Here is a 19,556-nt window from a genome sequence, read left to right on the forward strand (position 1 = left end):
TTGAGGCAACAGCTTTTGTAATCTCTGCTAAACTAATTCTTCTGAGGTGCATTGGCTTATCTGTAATTCCGTGATTCTCTGTTATTCATCTAGCAAGCTTTGCATTAAAGGATGGTACCAAGACACAAAGCTACTCTGACCTAATGAGGGCTCTTTGATGGTGGGAATTTCTGGCACAGTGGGAGTCAAGGAAGAGATCTTTGGGAGTGGGGCTGAGGGCTTTGTTCCATTTTCTTTAACTCAAACAGGGAATGAGTGGCTTGCATGGCCCCAGGCTGACTCTGAACATGGGCCAAGGCCATTCTCAAGGGTTACAATCCAGAAAAGGTGCTCAGGACTCTTCTAGTGGCCTTGGCAGATTCGGAGAGTCATTGCGTTTCCTCCATCCATGACTCTGAAGCGCGGGTGTGGGGGTGCTTGCTCACGTCTGTGCCTCAGTCCCTGCGGCTGGATTGTCAGGGTGCTGGGCTCTGCTTTGCAGCTTCCCGGACCAGGAGGTGCGTCGAATGGCTGTCCAGTGGATCGGCTCCCTCTCCGATGCTGAGCTGCTCGACTACTTGCCCCAGCTGGTACAGGTGGGTGCAGGGCTGGCCTCCCTCCCAGTTCTGATGGACCCAAGTCACGCTGCATCCTGCCCCTTACAGTCCAGGGCAGGGATTGCGGGAGGTGTAGATACGGGCCATCAACAAAGCCTCCTGTCCCCTGTCTCCCGCACAGGCCTTAAAGTACGAGTGCTACCTGGACAGCCCCTTGGTGCGCTTCCTCCTGAAACGAGCTGTCTCCGACTTGAGAGTGACTCACTACTTCTTCTGGTAAAACTGTGCACAGAGACGGCGGAGGGAGCCATGTGTCCTCCACTCGGGAGGATTTTACTCCTAAGCCTGCAAGGGTGGGAAGCTGAGCCCTCTGGGTTCCAGCGTGTTGCTGACCTTCCACGTGGCCTTGGGCCGGCACCTTTTCCTCCAGGGGCCTCGGTGCACGCCCGTGTAGCACAGTGAGGGTCATCCCCTGGCCCTCCCCTCTACCCACACACGGCAGAAATATCAAGGAGAAACCAGATGCGGAAGGGCTTTGAGCTCTACTTAAAGACAGCGTGGGCAGACTGGGATATGGGTGAACACTTCTATATAAGTTTTTTTCCAGAGTCTGTTTTCCCTCCCAAGTTTGGGATGGGTTTTCCAGGGAGTTGGGGCTGGATCTGACCGCTAAGCCTCTCCCTTGCCTGCAATCCCTTGAGTGTCCTGACTCCCCCTCCCTTTGCCTCGTAGGTTGCTGAAAGATGGCCTCAAGGATTCTCAGTTCAGCATCCGCTACCAGTACCTGCTGGCTGCCTTGTTGTGCTGCTGTGGCAAGGGCCTGAGAGAGGAGTTTAACCGCCAGTGCTGGCTCGTCAATACCCTGGCCAGGCTGGCCCAGCAGGTCCGGGAGGCTGCCCCGTCTGCACGGCAGGTGAGTGGACTGAGGCTGCATCTACCCGTTTCCGGTTCTGGGCTTCTGCAGCCAATCATTAACTTCTCAGGCATCCTGACCATCAATGATGGCACTTGACCACCTCTGAATAAGGGGCTGGAAAGAGGTGACTCTCTAATCTACAGGCTACCAACTGACAGTCTGCAAGCTGGATGCAGCTATGGATGTGTTTTATTTGGCCTGCAAAGTATTAACATTTTTATTTAACTGTTTACCTGAAAGACGAAGCACAGTTGTGCGAGTTGTTCACTGCACAAGAGCACCCAACCAGAGGGGGCAAAGCGAGGGCTGAAATCCAATCATACTCCGCTCACTGTGCTGTGAGCCACAGCTCAGGGCTGCTGCCACCCAGAGGGGCACCTTTATCTGTTTGCACGCGGCCAGTGGCGATCCTGGTTGCTAAGATTTAAAAACTGGGAGACTGCAAAGTCTTGATTATTGACTTTTTTTGGCATCATCCAGAGCAGCATCTCCTCCTTGACCTGCAGCCTGCTCTCAGTTCTCCGAGGTCTGCTTGCAGCTGTTCTGTCCTCCGCCCAGTCTCTTTGGGCTGCTGCCCATGCACTGCCCCCGGCTGGGGTGTGGGTGGGGTGGTTCCTTCTTCACGGTCTCCCGGTGGTTGTCCACCCCTCCCTGCTGGTTGTTTCCATAGCAGCCACTCTGGGGAGAGGCCTGGCCCTGAGTGGAGCTTGTGGGCCCCTCACCTCGCCCACGCTCTCCTTCTCCCCTCCCCAGGGCATCCTCCGCACGGGCCTGGAGGAGGTGGGGCAGTTCTTTGCCCTCAACGGTTCCTGCCGCCTGCCGCTCAGCCCCAGTCTGCTGGTTAAGGGCATCGTGTCCAGGGTGAGTGACTGGTGGGTTTGGGGCTCTCGGAGTGAGGAGGGCTCAGTGGAAGCGAGGTCCTCACTGACCAGTTTCTTGGGAGAGATGAGGAAGAGAGGCATATGTGGGGCATCTCCCTACCGCTAACGTGTGGACTTTGGTCTGATGGCCGTGCAGAGGAATGAGGTTGGGGACTGGGGAGGTGGCTCTACTGGTGATGTTGGGGTTGGCGCCCGGGCTGGTGATGCCCTCACCTGTCATTTATCCAGTACTCTCTGTGCCCGGCACTGTTCTAAGTGCTTTCCATCAGTTATTGCATCTCATCCTCACAACTCTTATGAAGTCGGTACTGTTGTGAGCCCCATTTTACAGAGAAGTGAACTATAGAGATGGGACACGTGACTTGCCAGAAGTCACGCTAGTAAGTTGTGTGCAGAATGAACTGAAGGGGTAAACGATTGTGAGGCGCCAAGGGCAGAATGAATCAGGAGTTTGACAGGAGGGAGGGAAGGAAGGAACGTGGGCTCGTAAGAAGCCTGGAAGAAACAGTGGGTCGGTGGACCGGCAGCAGCCGGTGGGGAGGAGGAGGGGCCATTCTCCTTCCTGGGCACGGGCCACCCTGACCCTGCTCACTACCCCTCTACTGTGGCAGGACTGCTCCTACTTCAACTCCAACGCAGTCCCCCTCAAGCTCTCCTTCCAGAACGTGGATCCACTGGGCGAGAACATCCGTGTCATATTCAAGGTGAGGACACTTCTCCCACGCTGGTGGGATGTCGCTGGCAGAGAAGAGGAGAGGAGGGAACCCACAGGTGGCAGCAGCAGCCCCAGGGCAGTTCTCTCCCCGCCATTCCATGCTGCCATTTTAGTGTCTGAAAGACTTACCAGGTGGAAAGGGAAATAGATTAATTCCAGTGGCCCCAGAGGGCTAGGAACAGTGCTGGGACACGTAGGGAGACAGCTGACGGCTCAGGGTACAGTGGTGCCTTCTAGAGAGCAGAGCTACCCCGATCTATTAGAATGGAGGAGGTGCTGACTTGCTTGTCCTGGGGATATTCAGGCAGAAGCTGAATGACTGTGTGCCAGGCCTGCTGGAGAGGAAATTCACCTATCAGGTTCAAGTGCAGGCTGGCTTTAGATGAACCTTGAAGTCCTCCTAACTGATAACGTCCATAATTCTGAGGAGTGAGTGTAGTCTCAGAGCATGTAACCTAGTGGGGGAAATGACAGGCATGTATGTGACTTAGTAACATATATTTGTTGTAAGTGTAAACGTTCAAGTTTAAAAAAGGCTTTGATGGTCAGGAGGGCTGCATAAAGACAAGGAACTTGCCTTCAGTTCAGATGGGGATGTGGGGTTGGGGGAAAAGCCGGAACACTGCGTGGGGACAGTGTGGTTGCGCTGACCCCTGGCTGTTTGACCTGGTGTCAGCTGGGAAAACTGGGCAGTCCCCTGTCACTGTAGTGCGGGTCCGGGTTGCCCTCCTGGGGGATCTGGGAGCTGGGGGAGGCAGTGGAGACGGTTCCAATCACTGTCCTTCTCCATCCAGTGCGGGGATGACCTTCGCCAGGACATGCTAACCCTGCAGATGATTCGCATCATGAGCAAGATCTGGGTCCAGGAGGGGCTGGACATGCGCATGGTCATTTTCCGCTGCTTCTCCACTGGCCGGGGGAGAGGTCAGTCGGGAGTGGGTAGGGCTGTGAGTGGGCAGCTGGCGTCAGGGGGCACCCTTGCTCACCTCCTCTCTGCCCATTCCCCAACGTGAGCTGTGTGCTTCTCTGGAAAAATGAAGAGGGTGGGACAGTTTCACTCGAAGCTGTGGAATGGCATAAAAACAGAAGGCAGGGGGGAGAGACTGTTATAAAATAATGCAAACTTGGAGACATAACAACCAAGCATACTGTGTAGACTTTGGGTCCAGATTTAAACAAACCAACTGTAAAAAGATATTTTTGAGGGGAAAAAAAAAAAGAAAATCATTAAAAAAAAAACCCAAAAGTTTTTTTTTGAGACAATTGGGAAATTTGCATGCAGACTGGGTTAGATCAGGTTAGATTAAAGAATGTTAAATTTTCGGATGTGATAATGGCAGGGTGGTTATGTCCTTGTTAGTTATACTTGAAATACTTATGAGTAAAATGACATGTATGGGATTTACTTAAAAATACTCCGGAGGGGTGGGCAGGAAGTAGGATTCGGTGAGTGAAATTAGATGAGACCAGATAGCAAAGTGTTGATAACTTTTGAAACTGAGTGGTGGTGATGTGTGAGTTCATGATACCATTTCTTTATTCTTATGTGTATTTGAAAATCCCATAGTAAAAGGTAAAACAAAAAGGACGGTGGCTGTGAACTGGGGAGACCAAAGGGTACAGTGTGGAATATGAAACCTGGGGAACGACCGTCCTTTCCACCATTATCCTTTTCCCATATCATTGGACTTTGTCCAGACGCCCTAGAGCTTAATTTATAGGGAAGCATCCAGCAAAGCTCTGTAGCCCTCTCCTGACGGAGCCCTTCTCTCTGCTCTGGAGGGTGACCCCGATGCCCCTCCGCCACAGGGATGGTGGAGATGATCCCAAACTCCGAGACCTTGCGCAAGATCCAGGTGGAGCACGGGGTGACCGGCTCCTTCAAGGACCGGCCTCTCGCCGACTGGCTGCAGAAACACAACCCTGGGGAGGACGAGTACGAGAAGGTAGGATTGAAGGGTTGAGGGCGAAGCTGGGGTGGGATGTGCCTGACTCTGGTGCATTGCTATGTTCCCAGAAGACAGCTCAGCTGTGTCCGGAGGAAAGAAACACTCATTCTTGGTTGACTATTGCCCCCAGATGTCTAGGGGTGGGTCAGATGACTGCTGTAAGCTGAGCGAGAACGTATCCTGGTACCAGATTCCTGCTACCAGCTGGGAAGCCTTCATTGAATTCCTCTGGCAGCTTGAGTTTGGAGGACGGGGGCCAACTTGGGAGAACCTGCCTGTAGCCCTCTTAGTCATGGGTCCTGCTCAGGTCCTCCTGTGCCCTCAGAGGGCTCCCGTAATACTTTATAGAGGTTGGAACAGACTACTGTTTTAAACTATACTTTTGTGTGTGTGTGTGTGTGTGTGTGTGTGTGTGTGTTGTCAGGGAGAGGGGTTTACTTATTTATTTAAAATGGGGATGGAACCCAGGACCTCGTGCGTGCTAGGCACACACTCTACCACTGAGCTGTACCCATCACCACCCGGAGAGACTTCAGAGATCTTTTTAATCCATCTCCTCTTTTCATGATGTGAATTAAGATTCACTCAGTTGTCCCTCGTTATGGAGCCAGCGTGTGGCAAGCTTGTAACCAGAAGCCAGGACTGAGGACAGGTGTGAGTCAGAGCTGATAGAACAGGCAGCTGACGGGAGGAGGCTGGGAAGGGGTACACCGGGAGTTTGAGATTTGCAGATACTGACAGGTATGTATAAAACAGATAAGCAAGTTTATACTGTGTGGCACAGGGAACTATATTCAAGATCTTATAGTAGCTCATGGTGGAAGAGAATATGAAAATGAGTGTATGTATGTTCATGTGTGACTGAAGCGTTGTGCTGCACACCAGAAACTGACACAACATTGTAAACTGACTATAACTCTATTAAAAAAAACAAAACCAAAAAAACAACAACAAAAAAGAAAAGGTAGCTGACCTTCTTCCTCTGGTGGAGCTTTGCCGGGTGGGCGGGCCTTGCTGGCCCGCTGTGTTTTGTGGCGGGTCCACAGCGTCATGGCTCTTGTCTCTGGGTTGATGAAGTTTAGGGAAGAGAGTAAATCACAGTAACCCAGCTCCTAAGAGAATGACCATAAGCCAGAATGCTAATTTATGGAATTTAACCCCCAAGGGGATCCATACACTAACTTATATTGACCAATGCCTTTTATCCCTGAGGGAGAACCTAGGTGAACTGCTCAATTATAATCAGAATGTTGGGAGGGTGTAGCTCAGTGGCAGAGCACGCACAAGGTCCTGGGGTCAATCCCCAGTACCTCCATTAAAAAAGTAAGTAAATCAATAAATAAACCTAATTACCTCTCCCCTTCAAAAAATAAATATAATAAAAATAAAGTATAATCAGAATGTTGTTTAGTGGACTTGTAATTAGAGGATCTTCCGTGGCCATACATGTCTGCGTTCCGCAGGGTTTAATTCCTGGCCCTTTGTGCTCTTGTGCCAGCTGGTCCTCTCTTATTACTGCGCCACCCACTTGCCTCTTTCCTCCCTCCGGCTGCATCCTCCATCGCCACCCGATGGCTGGACCTCTCTGCTTGTGTGTTTCACCTGTACCTCAAACCCAGTATCAGCAGAACCAAGCTTTCTGTCTCTCCCTCCCCTCTTGAAACCGGCTTTTGCTGTGTTCCCTGCCCGCGAGTGGTGTGACTCTCTCGATCACCCGGGACAGAGCCTCGCGTCTTCTTGACGTTTCCTTCTGCCTCACCTCTGCTGTCCCAGCCCTGCTGATTCTGTTCCCCACGTGGCTGTTGAGACTGCCTCTTCCTGCCGTTCCTTTCAGCCACTTGCTCTCTGCCCCAGTCTGAACCACTGGAACGCCTCTCCTTCCCTTACCATCCTCTGCTTGATTTCAGAGTCTTTCAAAATAAAGTGCAGACCACTCATGGCATTCCTTTGCTCTCAATTCTTCAAAGGCTCCCTCTGTCCTAAAAGATGAGCCCGACACCCACTACGCTGCACACAAACCCTCTGTGGTCTCATCCAAGCACCTCCCCAGCTTGTGATACTTACACTCCAGCTCAGGGAGCGCCTTGCATTTCCTCCACACCTTGAGACAACAGTACTCCCCTTTCCTGGAAAGTCCTTTCTTCCCTTCCCCATCCTTCAAAACCCACCTCCTCTATGTTACACATTTGAAGGTCTTCTGCCCTTGGAAAGGAGTGACAGCGATCGTTCACAGCCTCCCCTACCCCATATCCTATTTATACTAACGTGTATTTTTTGGATAGTAAACAGCCACCCTACAGAGACCCTGGTCTTGGTGCCAGAATTAGGATTACTCTTTGTCAATATAATAAAGACTCATAATAAATATTACAGGAAAAATGTACAAGAATACACACACAGAGAAGCCAACTCTGTGTCCCGAGGTTTAACATCAGCCTTTTGAAGGTAGCTCCCAGCTTTTCTAGCCTTTCTGCTCGAATATGCAGGTAGTTTCTTATGATGACTAAGGAGGAAAGAGCTAGAGATATTTGCGTCTGGGCCACCTGCTCAGCAAAGAGCACCCTCGTCCTACAAGTGGAACCCCTTGAGTCAGGAGAGCTCCCTCTGAGCAGCGAGACTTCGGGCCAGTAAGCAGCTAACACCCCGCGTCACTTAGGTGACAGACCTCAGTCACTTATTCTGTGACAGTACAGGTATGCACACAGCTGCTTTGTGTGTCAATAGGATGCGTTTCAGGTAGAAAGACTGTTTGCGGCAGGAAGACAGGCTGATGGAGATGGTCAGGGCTGGGAGCCGGTGGGTCGTACTCCTGGCTGAGTGGGTTCTCTTCATCGTCTATTTCCCTGTCGTGCAAATAGTCTTTTTCTCCCAGAAGGTACATTCTGTGATTTCCTTACAAATGTTCTATTCTTAACTTTCTAGGGATTAGCCATCTAGTTTAATCTAAGAAGGAGCTGGGAAATCTGGGGGATTTCTGTGTGTAGCTAGTTTTTCCCTCCCTTTTTGTAGGGGGTGGTAATTAAGTTTATTTATTTCTTTATTTTTAGAGGAGGTACTGGGGGTTGAACCCCGTGAGCTCTACCACTTGAGCTAAAATCCTCTCCACCCCGTGTGTAGCTAGTTTTGAAGTAAGCCTGCCCAACAGCCAAGAAGCTACAGGGAGATAAGGTCCCTGGACTCTGGGAAAGTGAGAAGCCTCAGCGAGCACTGAGTGAATGGTGGTGCCTGTAAAGCTCTGTGTGGGAGGAGTCAGTGTGAGCTGGGAAGCTCTGGGAAAGGTGTGGGACTCGGGGAAGGTCCTCGAAGGCTGGGTGGAAATTTGCAGAGGGAGGCTGGAGGGGCGTGCATTCTCCATCTGGGAAGCCTTCCTCATTCCCAGCTTTGTACGTTCCTACGTGGCTGTGACCACTGTTGCCCTCTGCTGTTGAGTCTTCTTAAGTTCTTGGGAATTCTGTAAACCTCCCAGAGAGGATTTAGAGGATGAAAGGCGTCCATATATTTTTACTGGAAAGACAGGTAAGGCAGCAGATATTGACCACATAACATAAGGTGGATCCAACACCGTACTCCCTCCCCTCCTGCTTTAAACTTGAAAATATCTCTAACACATTTTACTAACTAGAGATGTGTCTGATTTTCAAGTGTAGAACACCCCCCTAGAAGTGTTAAGCTGCCTCAGCTCTTCTCGGTGCGAAGAGATTTTAATTAGATTAGCATTTAGCTGTTACCAGGAACACTGGAAATGGGAGTTGTGTTGGGGGCAGGGAGAAGGGCGGAAGAATTCTGAGCAGGGTCGGGAAGGGACCCTTAAGTCGGCCGCCTCAGTGCTGAGCTTGAGTTAAGATCACCATGACCAATTGGGAAAGTCATAAACATCACGCTTCCTGTCTGTTAATTGGGACTCTTCATTCTGGGCTGGTCAGGTCTGGGCTCAAGTCCACTATCTTTCCAACCAATCTCCCAAGGAAAAAGAAAAGCTCAGAAGAAGGTGGATTGCAGATAAGGTGATGGAGACACACATACAAGCCTTCCATCTCCTTATACCCCGTAAGATACAAGAGCAGTTTCTATGTGCATCAGTGTGTGTGTGTTAGAATGTGATGTGATGACGGCTGACAGGCAGGTGTGAGTGCTGTTGGGCTCCTGAGAGAGAGAGGCCAGGACTGGCTGAACTCAGTCTGGCTGTGGCCCCTGGGGACCCCCCCCCCCAACACACACACCAGCTTTATGTCCTCTGCTCACATCTGTCTTCCTCCTCCCAGGCTGTAGAGAACTTCATCTATTCCTGTGCTGGCTGCTGCGTGGCCACGTACGTCTTGGGCATCTGTGACCGACACAATGACAACATCATGCTGAAGACGACTGGCCACATGTTCCACATCGATTTCGGCCGCTTCCTGGGCCACGCCCAGATGTTCGGCAACATCAAGCGGTAAGTGGTCTCCTGAAGCCAGGTTGTGCCTGTGGGGCGGGGGTTCAGCAGAAACGGTTCAGAGCTGGAACACAAGCCCGCAGTGGAAGGGGCCACACTTCGGAGCAGCTCTGGAGAAGAGGAGACTGAGCAGGAGGTCAAGTCCGTGCAGGGCCTTGCAGAAGAAGGTGGGGGGACCAGCCATTCTCCACCCCTCCTGCTGAGGACTGAGCAAAGGGAAATGAGCCCAAACCCCAGAAAAAGGGAATGCAAGCCGATATCGCTAGCTCAGTCAGGGAACCAATGAAGGATGAGTCTGGGGATCTTTTGAGATTAAGGTAGAAAAAGAAAAACGTTAGAAGCGCCCCATCTATCCGAGTTCACACACGTGTTGAGGGATGAGGGGGGCGTCCCCTGCTGCGACCCACGAGGTGGGCTTCCTCCTTCGTGTTGACCGTCTACCTGTGTGTTTCCCTTGGCCCAGGGACCGTGCCCCCTTTGTCTTCACCTCGGACATGGCGTATGTCATCAACGGGGGCGACAAGCCTTCCAGCCGCTTCCATGATTTTGTTGACCTTTGCTGCCAAGCCTACAACCTCATTCGCAAGCACACCCACCTCTTCCTCAACCTTCTGGGCCTGGTGAGGAGCTCCATCCCTTTCTGAACCCCTCTTTATCATCTGGCCACCATCTTTACGACTCCCCTATCTTGCTTCAAAGGATTTCTGAAGATCTACTTCTCTGAGCCCTAGATAAAGGCAGGGCCCAGATTCCCCGGGCACAGTGGTGTCCACGCGGGTACCTGACTTCCTGCTCCAACCCTCCCCGTTCTGGTGGCCTGCCAGCCACTGCCCACAGCGTCTGTCCACCACCCTCTAGAAAGGTTAGGGAGCCTAGCTATAGAAAACCTTGCCTTGTGGTGGGGAGGAAGCAGGAATTCCTAGTTGTTACAGGCGCCATTCTTCTTTGGTCTTTTTCCAGATGTTGTCCTGTGGGATCCCTGAGCTCTCAGACCTGGATGACCTCAAGTACGTGTATGATGCCCTGAGGCCTCAGGACACAGAGGCCAATGCCACTACCTACTTCACCAGGTAAAACTCTCCATACAAGACAGCGCTGCCCACTGTGGGCAGTTAATTTCCAGGCTGTCTGATTGGGAGGAGCAGGGCCAGCAAAACGGGAAGGGCTCAGCCCCGGTGGCAGAGCTTAGAGCTGACACCATGGGTCCACTGTCCCAACTTTGCCTCTGACTTGGGGAAGTCATTTTAGTTCTCTCAGACTCAGTTTTCCGTCTGCACTTTGGTGCTCACCTGTACGTGCAGAGGTATTGTAATCTCTGTCTTACATTCTCACCAGCTCTTAGTCAAAAACTTGGTCTATGGAGCAATGTATTATATGGATTTTGTCATAGTTTTCAGCTGTCTGGATCAGAACCTTCCTCCTCTTTAAAACATGGAATTGCATGGTTCCAGTTTCCCGTTTTTGACGTTTTGAGGTACAGGGAGGTGTCTTTGTCCTAACGTCTACAATTCTGTCCATGTAGATGATTCTCCATTTTATTACGCACTCTTTTTGGAACTTAGCGAGCTAAATTTTCTCTGTTGGGTCTAACACAGAACCTTTCCTTTTGAACTAAAATCTCTAGATTGAGCTGTGCTTGGGGAGGTTCCATTGTACTGAACCTTGAAATTCAATTTGACAACAGTTTTTAGACATTTACAGGATGACTCCATGGTGGCATCCCTAATTGCTTCCTGCCTTGATTTAACTGAATTGGGCTCAGGGGACAGTGAGGGGAGATAAAGACCCCAGGATTCACAGAAATAAATCGCATGCAGATAGTTCTGTGCTATCGTGTGCTCTGCGAGGATATTATACAGTGAAAATGATCTGAGCTGAGCTGAGTGTTAGTTTCAGGTGTCAGGGGATATTCCCTGAGATGGCTCTGTCCAGGACGTGTGGGTGTGGGGTCTCTGGTTACATCTTTTTCTTCCCATCCTCCTGCAGGTTGATTGAATCCAGCCTGGGCAGTGTAGCCACAAAGCTCAATTTTTTCATTCATAACCTGGCTCAGATGAAGTTCACAGGCTCAGATGACAGGCTAACCCTTTCCTTTGCTCCGCGAACATACACTCTCAAGAGCTCTGGCCGCATCAGTGATGTGTTTCTCTGCCGCCACGAGAAGATCTTCCACCCCAACAAGGGCTACGTAAGTCCTTTCTCCAGTCTGACCCTCTCCTGATCCCCACCGCCTTCCATTTATTGGGCTTCTGACTGTTTCTTCACTTCCACGCTGTGGGTGCTGGAGTTGACCAAGCGTCCTTCCTGTGCTGGGAGCAGTCCCAGGCCCTTGCCCTTTCCCTGCCCAAGAGGCTGCCTGGAATCTGGGGCCCAAGTTGGATGGCAGTACCCTCTGAGTCCAGGATCTTGCAAAACATGTGCAGGAAATATTTGCTTACATTTTCCTGCGAACGTATATTATCTTTGTCTTCCTTAGAGACATTTTTATCCTTTTCCTTCTGGAAGGCATACCAGACACACACACACACACACAGACAGACAGACAGACAGACACACACACACACACACACACACACACACCCAGACACACACACACACACACACCCAGACACACACACACCCAGACACACACACACACCCAGACACACACACACACAGACACACACACACACACACACACACACACACACACACACTTCTGTTCCCTCACCTACTTCATTGGGTGGAGAGGGTTTGGCAGGGACTGTTCTCTGAGGCTTGGACCTTTGCAGATTTATGTGGTAAAGGTGATGCGAGAGAATGCTCACGAGGCCACTTACATCCAGCGGACGTTTGAGGAGTTCCAGGAATTACACAATAAGCTGCGGCTTCTCTTCCCTTCTTCCCTCTTGCCCAGGTAGCTGCTCCCTTTACTCTCTGTGCAGAGGGGTCCTGGGGAGGGAGCGTGGAAGGGGGCTGGGCGAGGGGGGTGGAGGGGGGCTGCAGAAGTGAGAAAACTACCCTTTTATAGTAAAGGTCTAAGTCCTTGGTTTCCTTGGCCTGGCAAGGAGTTTGATGACAAGTGCTCCCCCTGGTGGCCATGCTCTTCTGACACTCTCAAGGGGTTTTACTCCAGTCTTGAAAATTTGCTTGGCCCACCGCCCAGGGGAGCAAACTGGGTCTAAAGGCAGAGGGTCGATTGAATCTCAAGATGTTCCAAAGTTTCTAATCTTCCAAAGAGTTGAAGTATTTTTCAAGTAGATAAGCAAAATGTGGTGTATATACAAAATGGAATATTATTAAGTCTTAAAAAGAGGAAATTCTGGCTCATGCTACAACATGGATTGGGGACATTATACTAAGTGAAATGTCAGTCCACAAAAGACAAATACTGTATGATTCTACTTACATGAAGTACTTAGAATAGTCAAGTTCATAGAAACAGAAAGTAGAAGAATGTTGCCAGGGGGAGGAAGCAAATCAGGAGTTATATAATGGGTGTAGAATTTCACTTTTGCAAGGTGGAAAGCATTCTGGAAGTGATTGGTGGTGATGGTTGCACAACAGCGTGACCGTACTTAATTCTGAATTGCACAATTAAAAATGGTTAAGATGGTAATTTTTATGTTATGTGTCTTTCACAACAATTTTTTTAAAAACGACTTTTCAAATGAAGTTTTACCTTGATGGGGAAAACTGGGGGCTCCAGAGCCCCTGAGGCACTTCTGGGGAGCCCAACAATTTGTTTTTCTTGTCTTGTGTCCTTGGAACTTGTCCCGTGTGAGATGCTGCGCGTGTGTCCTTGGCATAGACCTGGGGAGCTGGGGGAGGTGTGGACTTGGGGAAAGGTCCCTGGAAGGGAGGCTGGTGGGAAATGTGGGGCAGGTGACTGAAAACACAAGGGAAATGTGACTAAAGCCTGTTGTTGCCTCTTTATTTTTCTTTCACCATCTTCCCGCTCCTCCGTCCCCACCGCCCACCTGTCCCCAGCTTCCCTAGTCGCTTCGTGATTGGCCGCCCGCGGGGAGAGGCGGTGGCGGAGCGGCGGAGGGAGGAGTTGAACGGCTACATCTGGCACCTGATCCACGCAGCCCCCGAGGTGGCCGAGGTCGGTGGGCTGTGTCTGTTCTGGCGCTGATGTGGGGGTGGGGCAATCAGAGAGGAGACTTGTCTGTCCGACTGTGCGAAGGAGGGGGTGGGTAAATCGTGGCTCCAGCCCCATGGGCTGTGCCCAGAAACGCAGTGAAACGCAATGCGCAGCCGGGCACAGGGAGAGACGTGCCCTTTGGGTGCCATCCCAGAGTGCTTGTAGTGAACAAGAAAGAGCCTGAGGAAGTGAGGGGTTCTGGAGGAAAGGAAGGTTTTTGAGCTGATTGAGTATGTGTATCCACCTAGCTTCCCCGCCCCCCCCCCCCCCTTTTAAATAAATAATATTATAACCTGGTATTATAATGGGAATAAAAACAAATGTAGGCATCTCTTGTCATCCTAACAAATCATCTAACCCTATTTCCACATTTCCTTCTATATGTCCATCTATAAATGTAGCTTTTACAGCTTTATAGTGGTCATAGCTTAAATGTAATTCCATATTGTTTTTTTTTTTCACTGAAGTGTCTATAGTAAGCACAACTTTAAATGTCTGTACCAGATTAGCGCACTGACTTGCAATCCCATATCCTTAACCATTCACTTCTTGAAAGATATTCAGATTATGTCCCCTTTTTTTCGCTATGAATGCTAGAGTGGGTATTTTCACACATTGTAGATTTGGTTTTTGTTTTCCCTAATTGCCTAGGAAACATTCTTGAAAGTAGGGTTCATGGTCTTTGTCCAAGGGTAGCCCAGGCATTTCTCTGTGCGTGAGGGGTATGCTTGCGTCAGCAGGGGAGGGAGTCGTGGAAAAGAACAGCCCGCTTTTGACCTGATGTGACCGACTTTTATTGGCTTTTTCTTTTTTTTAACTTTTTTATTATGAGACTTTCAAACATACAGAAAAATAAACAGTATAATGAGTATACATATCTGTGTTACATATAGTAATGTGTGTCTACAAGGACATAATCCTACATAAATACAGTGTCATTGTATCACCCAATACATAGTCCATATTCAGAATTTCCCTGCCATCCCCCAAATTCTTTTAACAGTTGGGTTTTTTGAGCTGTGATTCAAATAAGAAACTGCATATTAACATTTGGTTGTCACATTTCATACGTCTGTTTTAATGGAGAAGTGTCCCTTCCCTTTTTTATTGGGCCCTTGTCTTACTGAGGAGTGACCCTGTTTCCTGATCCCGTTCCAGTGTGATTTGGTGTACACCTTTTTCCACCCTCTACCCCGGGATGAGAAGGCTGCGGGCACCAGCCCAGCTCCCACGCCCTCAGGTACGGTGCCTTCTCAGTGATATTTCTGCTGACCTTTCTGAACCATTCCCAAAGGTGATTTTTCCTGCCCTCACCTCTTCCCAGTTCTCTTTCTTTGACTTGTCTCTGTTCCTTTGCTTACTGGCTAGAGAATCTGGTTTCCCACTCAGGCTGTTGGGTCCATAGCTCCTGTGCAGGTTCCCCGGGGACTGGGTATTCCATTGGTGCTAACACACTCAAATTGGACAGACCCATCCCACCCCAAATCTAAGCCTTGTTAGCAGGGGCCACCTGGCGGGTCCCGGATGGGATACTAAGAACCTGACGTGGAAATACTCACGGCAGGTCAGAGGAAAACAGAAGCATCTGCCTGCCACCAGGCGGGGTCAGGGCTGGCCTCATGACCTTTCTTGGTTTCCTTTATCCTTACAGATGGCTCATGGGCCCGGCCGGTTGGGAAGGTTGGGGGAGAGGTGAAGCTGTCCATCTCCTACAAAAACAATAAGCTCTTCATCATGGTGATGCACATTCGGGGCTTGGTAAGTGCACACGGCCCTCATTTGGATCTTTATCTTTCTTCTGGTACTTTCCTGACTGGCCAGACCTTTTCTGAGGCCTCTCGTGGGAGTAACCACAAAGGCTGCTGAATGAGTACTCAGTGGCCCTGCTCCCATGCCCAGGCCTGCAGTATGACCAAGCAGTGCCAGACACAGCTTCTTACTACCTGTGGCCTTGGCAAGTAGCCCACTTACCCTTAGCCTCATTAAGGTGAAGATGACGTTAGCATCTGATAGGGTTGTTATGGGGGTTTCATGAGATAATGGATAAAGCATGTAGAAGACTTTAATATAGTAGCTGGCATTATTATTATGGTGATTATTATAAGGAGAGGCCCAAAGGGTTTATTTCCTGGTGGTTATAGAGATAAGGCAGCCAAATGTCCTTCAAGCATTATCAAGGCAGTGTGTAATTAACTAAATTTTTGGTACGATTCTAAGAACATTGTGAGTGGAAGGGGAAGGGAACTCTTAATGAATACCTTCAATGTGCTGGACTTTTGTAGGTTGGGGCTTTGGTTTGGTATGTGGCAGGAGGTACGTGAGCTTTGGAATCAGACACCAGGGTTTCACTCTTACACCATCATTCATTCCTTTCATTCAACAAATGTTCATCAGCTGCCTGCTCCATGCCAGGCCCTGACACATTAGCTGTGGATTCAAGGGTAAACAAAACAAAATCCCTGCCCTCGGGGAGCTTACCTTCTAGTAGGAGGAGGTGGACAGACAGATAAGTAGAATATATGGCAAGTCAGAGAGTGGTAAGTGCTCTGGTGAGAATGAGGCAGAGAAGGGATGCTGGAGAGGATGAGGGTAGTGGCACTTTTGCAGAGGGGCCAGGGAAGCCCGCATTGAGGAGGGGGTATTGGAGCAAAGGTGGAAAGAGGCGAGGGAGGAAGTCCCAGGCATATATCTGAGGGAGGACTGTTCCAGGCAGAAGCAGCAGTTTAATCCAAAAGCCCTAGTCAGGAGCCTGCCTTGGGCATGTCAGGGAGTGCGGGAGGAGGCCAACGTGGCTGAAGCCCCTGGATTGAAGGGGAGAGTAGTGAATGGTGCGGTTGGACAGGACACAGCGGACCAGAGCCTGCATCCTGCGGCCAGGACTGCAGCTTTGCCCTGAGTGAAATGGGAGGGAGCCATTGGAGGATTCTGAGCAGAGGCTTGACAAGATCTGACTTAAGTGTTAAAAGCATCAGGCTGGGTGAATCACTAATTGGCTGATATTGAAAAAGCAGTTTAATCTCTCTGACTCATTTCTCTTAGGGATTACTTGGAGCAAATGACACAAAAGACAAAGACAAAAAAGGCAAAAATATCTGGGGACATGATGGTTCATTCAAAACAGACCAAGTAATAACTTTAGAATGCCCTGTGTGTTCTCATACAAAGTGTAGACGGGACATGACAGACGGTCTGACGGATGTTTTAGTAGGGCACCTAGTGCCATCATGGTGGATGTTTCTGTCAGGATGGAGGGGGTGGGAAACAAGTTACTGTGAGCTGCAGGAAGTTGGGTGTGGGAGAAGAGGGTCTGGCTCAGGGCGATCACAGGAATGGTGATAAAGGGACAGATGGAAGTATCTTCATCTTTTGTTTTTGGTTTTCATTCCCTTTGTAGCAACTGCTTCAGGATGGGAATGACCCTGACCCCTATGTCAAGATTTACCTCCTTCCTGACCCTCAGAAAACCACTAAGAAGAAAACCAAAGTGGCCCGGAAAACCTGCAACCCCACCTACAATGAGATGGTGTGTGGGGAAGGTGCTGGCATCGGGCTGGGGTTGGCAAACTCTGCCTGTTTTTGTAAATATGGGGACGTGGCCACACCGATTCATTTAAGTCTTGTCTGCAGCTGCTGTCATATTGCAGCGGCTGGGGTGAGTGATCTTGACATAGACCAGACTTTATGGCCTATAAAGCCTAAAACATTTCTTATCTGGCCCTTTATGTAAAAAAAGTTTGCTGACACTTAGGGTAGGGACTCCATCCCTGGGGTGTGGCCTGGGGAGGAGGAGCAGTGGCCCCAGTGACAAGCCGTCATTTGTCTTTGTTCCTTAGAGCTTCCCTTGGCTTCTGTCTGGCTTGGGGGGTCAGGTGATCTTAGCCTCAGCCAGATCACACCACGACACCCTTCCCTGCTCCCCCTGGATTCTTCGAGTTCCCTCTCTCACCGCTCCCCTCTCTTCCCCGTTTTGCCTTTGCAGCTGGTGTATGATGGGATCCCCAAGGGAGACCTGCAGCAGCGGGAGCTACAGCTGAGTGTGCTGAGTGAGCAAGGATTCTGGGAGAACGTTCTCCTGGGGGAGGTGCACATCCGCCTGCGAGAGCTAGACCTGGCCCAGGAGAAGACCGGCTGGTTTGCACTGGGATCTCGAAGTCACGAGACCTTATGAGCCCTGTGGAGCCCTGGCCCAGGACCCCGGGCTCGTGGTGGAGCCGGGAGAGAGGACTCTCCCTGCTTTCCTTTGGAAGGGCAGGGCCCTTGGTGGGGCCTCCCTGCTGTCCCGGCGGATCGGGCCTCCCGTGGTAGGAGGCAGGGGGAGTCAGATGCTCTGCTCGCCCGTCCTCTGCTGACTGAGTTTGGGTTGGTTGTGATGAGCAGCCCCTTGGAGGCTGTGAGGTTGCAGCAAAGTTTTAAGTTTACCTTGTGTCAAGGGAGCAATGCCTGGTTTGGAGTGTGTGGGGTGGGCTATATGAAGTAGCATTTGGGGGACAGGGTGGGTGGGTATCTTTATTTTTATTTTTAAAAAATGAAATAGTAACTGTTGTCCTAACCGGACAGGCAGCCTTGTGAGAAGGGACTACATATGCCTTGGAAGGCAAAGGAGGAAGACTGTTCAGACTTTCTGTATGATTGAGGTTCTTGCTGGACTCTTCTCTGGGTTTTTGTTTGTTTGTGTTTTGTTTCTGTTTCTCTCTCTGTAGGAATTATTTGGGGAGGGGCCCAGTGGGCCCTCGGGGAGAGCCCCCCCTCTCTGAGGCAGGTCGAGAGGGACAGGGAGGGCTGCATGTGCTGGACTGAGGCCTGCGCGGCTGGGCCATTCTGATTTTGCCTCCAAAGGAGAGCGATGTGGTGTCCACGTGTGTCAGGAGGGGCCTTCTACACGGGGTTCTGTGGAGGACCTGTGTTCAGGGACCCATGCTCTTTTGGGGGAGTTTGTCCTCTCGTCTTCCCCTACTTTGCTAGGACTCGCCCTGAACACTGTCTTCTGCCCCCATCCCCCATTTTCTCGGCCCTTCTGGGGGCCATCTGGTCCCTGTCGATACGCTGGGGTGCTCCCCATTCCCTGTTGATATGCTGGGGTGCTCCCCCCCAGGTCTCTCCCTTCAGTTCTCCCTGCTGGGATAAAATGCTGCCCCGGCCCTTAGATTGGGTTTCACACCAGGGCCTCCAGGCTGCAGATGCTAGCGTGGCCGCCTGCTCGGTGGCTTCTGGGACACTTCCGTCACCCGCCACTCCTTTCATTTTGCTGCTTCTCTCCCTAACTCCATTTCTGTCACATTTTTGCAAGAATTTCTCTCATTCTGTGGGGCCATGAACTTATTTAGTCTGGAGCCAAAGGGATGCCCTTAACTGAAGAAAAGGGGTGCGGGGCAGGGGATCCCATCAAAATGGTGGTTCTTTCCAGCGGTTTTCTTTGGTTGGGAGGAGGCTGGATGGAGCCGAGCTGGAAGAGGGGACCGGGTCTCTGCTCTCCTAACCTCTTCATTCCCGCCCAGATGGACCTGAAATTCCCTCTTGCGCTTCACTCCAAAGGGTTGTCTTCCTTGAAGAAAGAGGGAGAGACTTTGAATTTGCTACTAACCTTTTAAATTGGCTGGCTGTGCCCAGTGACCGGGGAATGGAGTTAAACGGGGACGCTCTGTGGGCTGTCCCTCCCCAGCTCCGAGGATCAGAAATCCCCCCTTTTGCTGACTCATTCCATAACTGGAGAAAGAAGCTCCACTCGAAGCCACAGGGAAGTTTCGACTTTTCTTTTAAATTAAAAATGCCAAGGATAAAGCTGGCTGCTGTGGGCAAGGGCTGGGGGAGTGGGAACAGGGGTGGAACTTCTCCAGATGAATGGACCAGAGATGTGTTACTGGCTTTTGCCGGTGGCTCATCTTACTTTGACCCTCTACGCCCAGAATTTAAAGAGGTCTGTGACTGTACCCACTTCCCAGACGTCCTTGTGTCTCCTACTTTGGAATTGTATTTTCTAATAAATGACATTTAGAAAAACAAA

The 19,556-nt window shown here is 50.5% G+C and overlaps 1 protein-coding gene across 9 annotated transcripts in view; it reads left to right on the plus strand.

Annotated features, from left to right (window-relative positions):
* PIK3C2B (phosphatidylinositol-4-phosphate 3-kinase catalytic subunit type 2 beta) overlaps positions 1-19,556 on the plus strand; it is a 61,340-nt gene extending 41,784 nt beyond the window's left edge. For all 9 annotated transcript variants that reach the window (XM_074351996.1, XM_074351997.1, XM_074351999.1 and 6 more), the window contains 17 exons: positions 482-575; positions 718-812; positions 1,269-1,449; positions 2,206-2,313; positions 2,945-3,037; positions 3,843-3,972; positions 4,858-4,994; positions 9,260-9,429; positions 9,893-10,049; positions 10,390-10,499; positions 11,416-11,617; positions 12,201-12,325; positions 13,399-13,516; positions 14,714-14,795; positions 15,207-15,313; positions 16,950-17,078; positions 17,535-19,556. In XM_074351996.1, the coding sequence (XP_074208097.1) occupies positions 482-575; positions 718-812; positions 1,269-1,449; positions 2,206-2,313; positions 2,945-3,037; positions 3,843-3,972; positions 4,858-4,994; positions 9,260-9,429; positions 9,893-10,049; positions 10,390-10,499; positions 11,416-11,617; positions 12,201-12,325; positions 13,399-13,516; positions 14,714-14,795; positions 15,207-15,313; positions 16,950-17,078; positions 17,535-17,723 (2,227 nt within the window). In that variant the 3' untranslated portion in view covers positions 17,724-19,556. The remainder of the gene's footprint in view (positions 1-481; positions 576-717; positions 813-1,268; positions 1,450-2,205; positions 2,314-2,944; positions 3,038-3,842; positions 3,973-4,857; positions 4,995-9,259; positions 9,430-9,892; positions 10,050-10,389; positions 10,500-11,415; positions 11,618-12,200; positions 12,326-13,398; positions 13,517-14,713; positions 14,796-15,206; positions 15,314-16,949; positions 17,079-17,534) is intronic.

The sequence above is a fragment of the Camelus bactrianus genome, chromosome 23, assembly GCF_048773025.1.
Source record: "Camelus bactrianus isolate YW-2024 breed Bactrian camel chromosome 23, ASM4877302v1, whole genome shotgun sequence".
Taxonomy (NCBI): Eukaryota; Metazoa; Chordata; class Mammalia; order Artiodactyla; family Camelidae; genus Camelus; species Camelus bactrianus.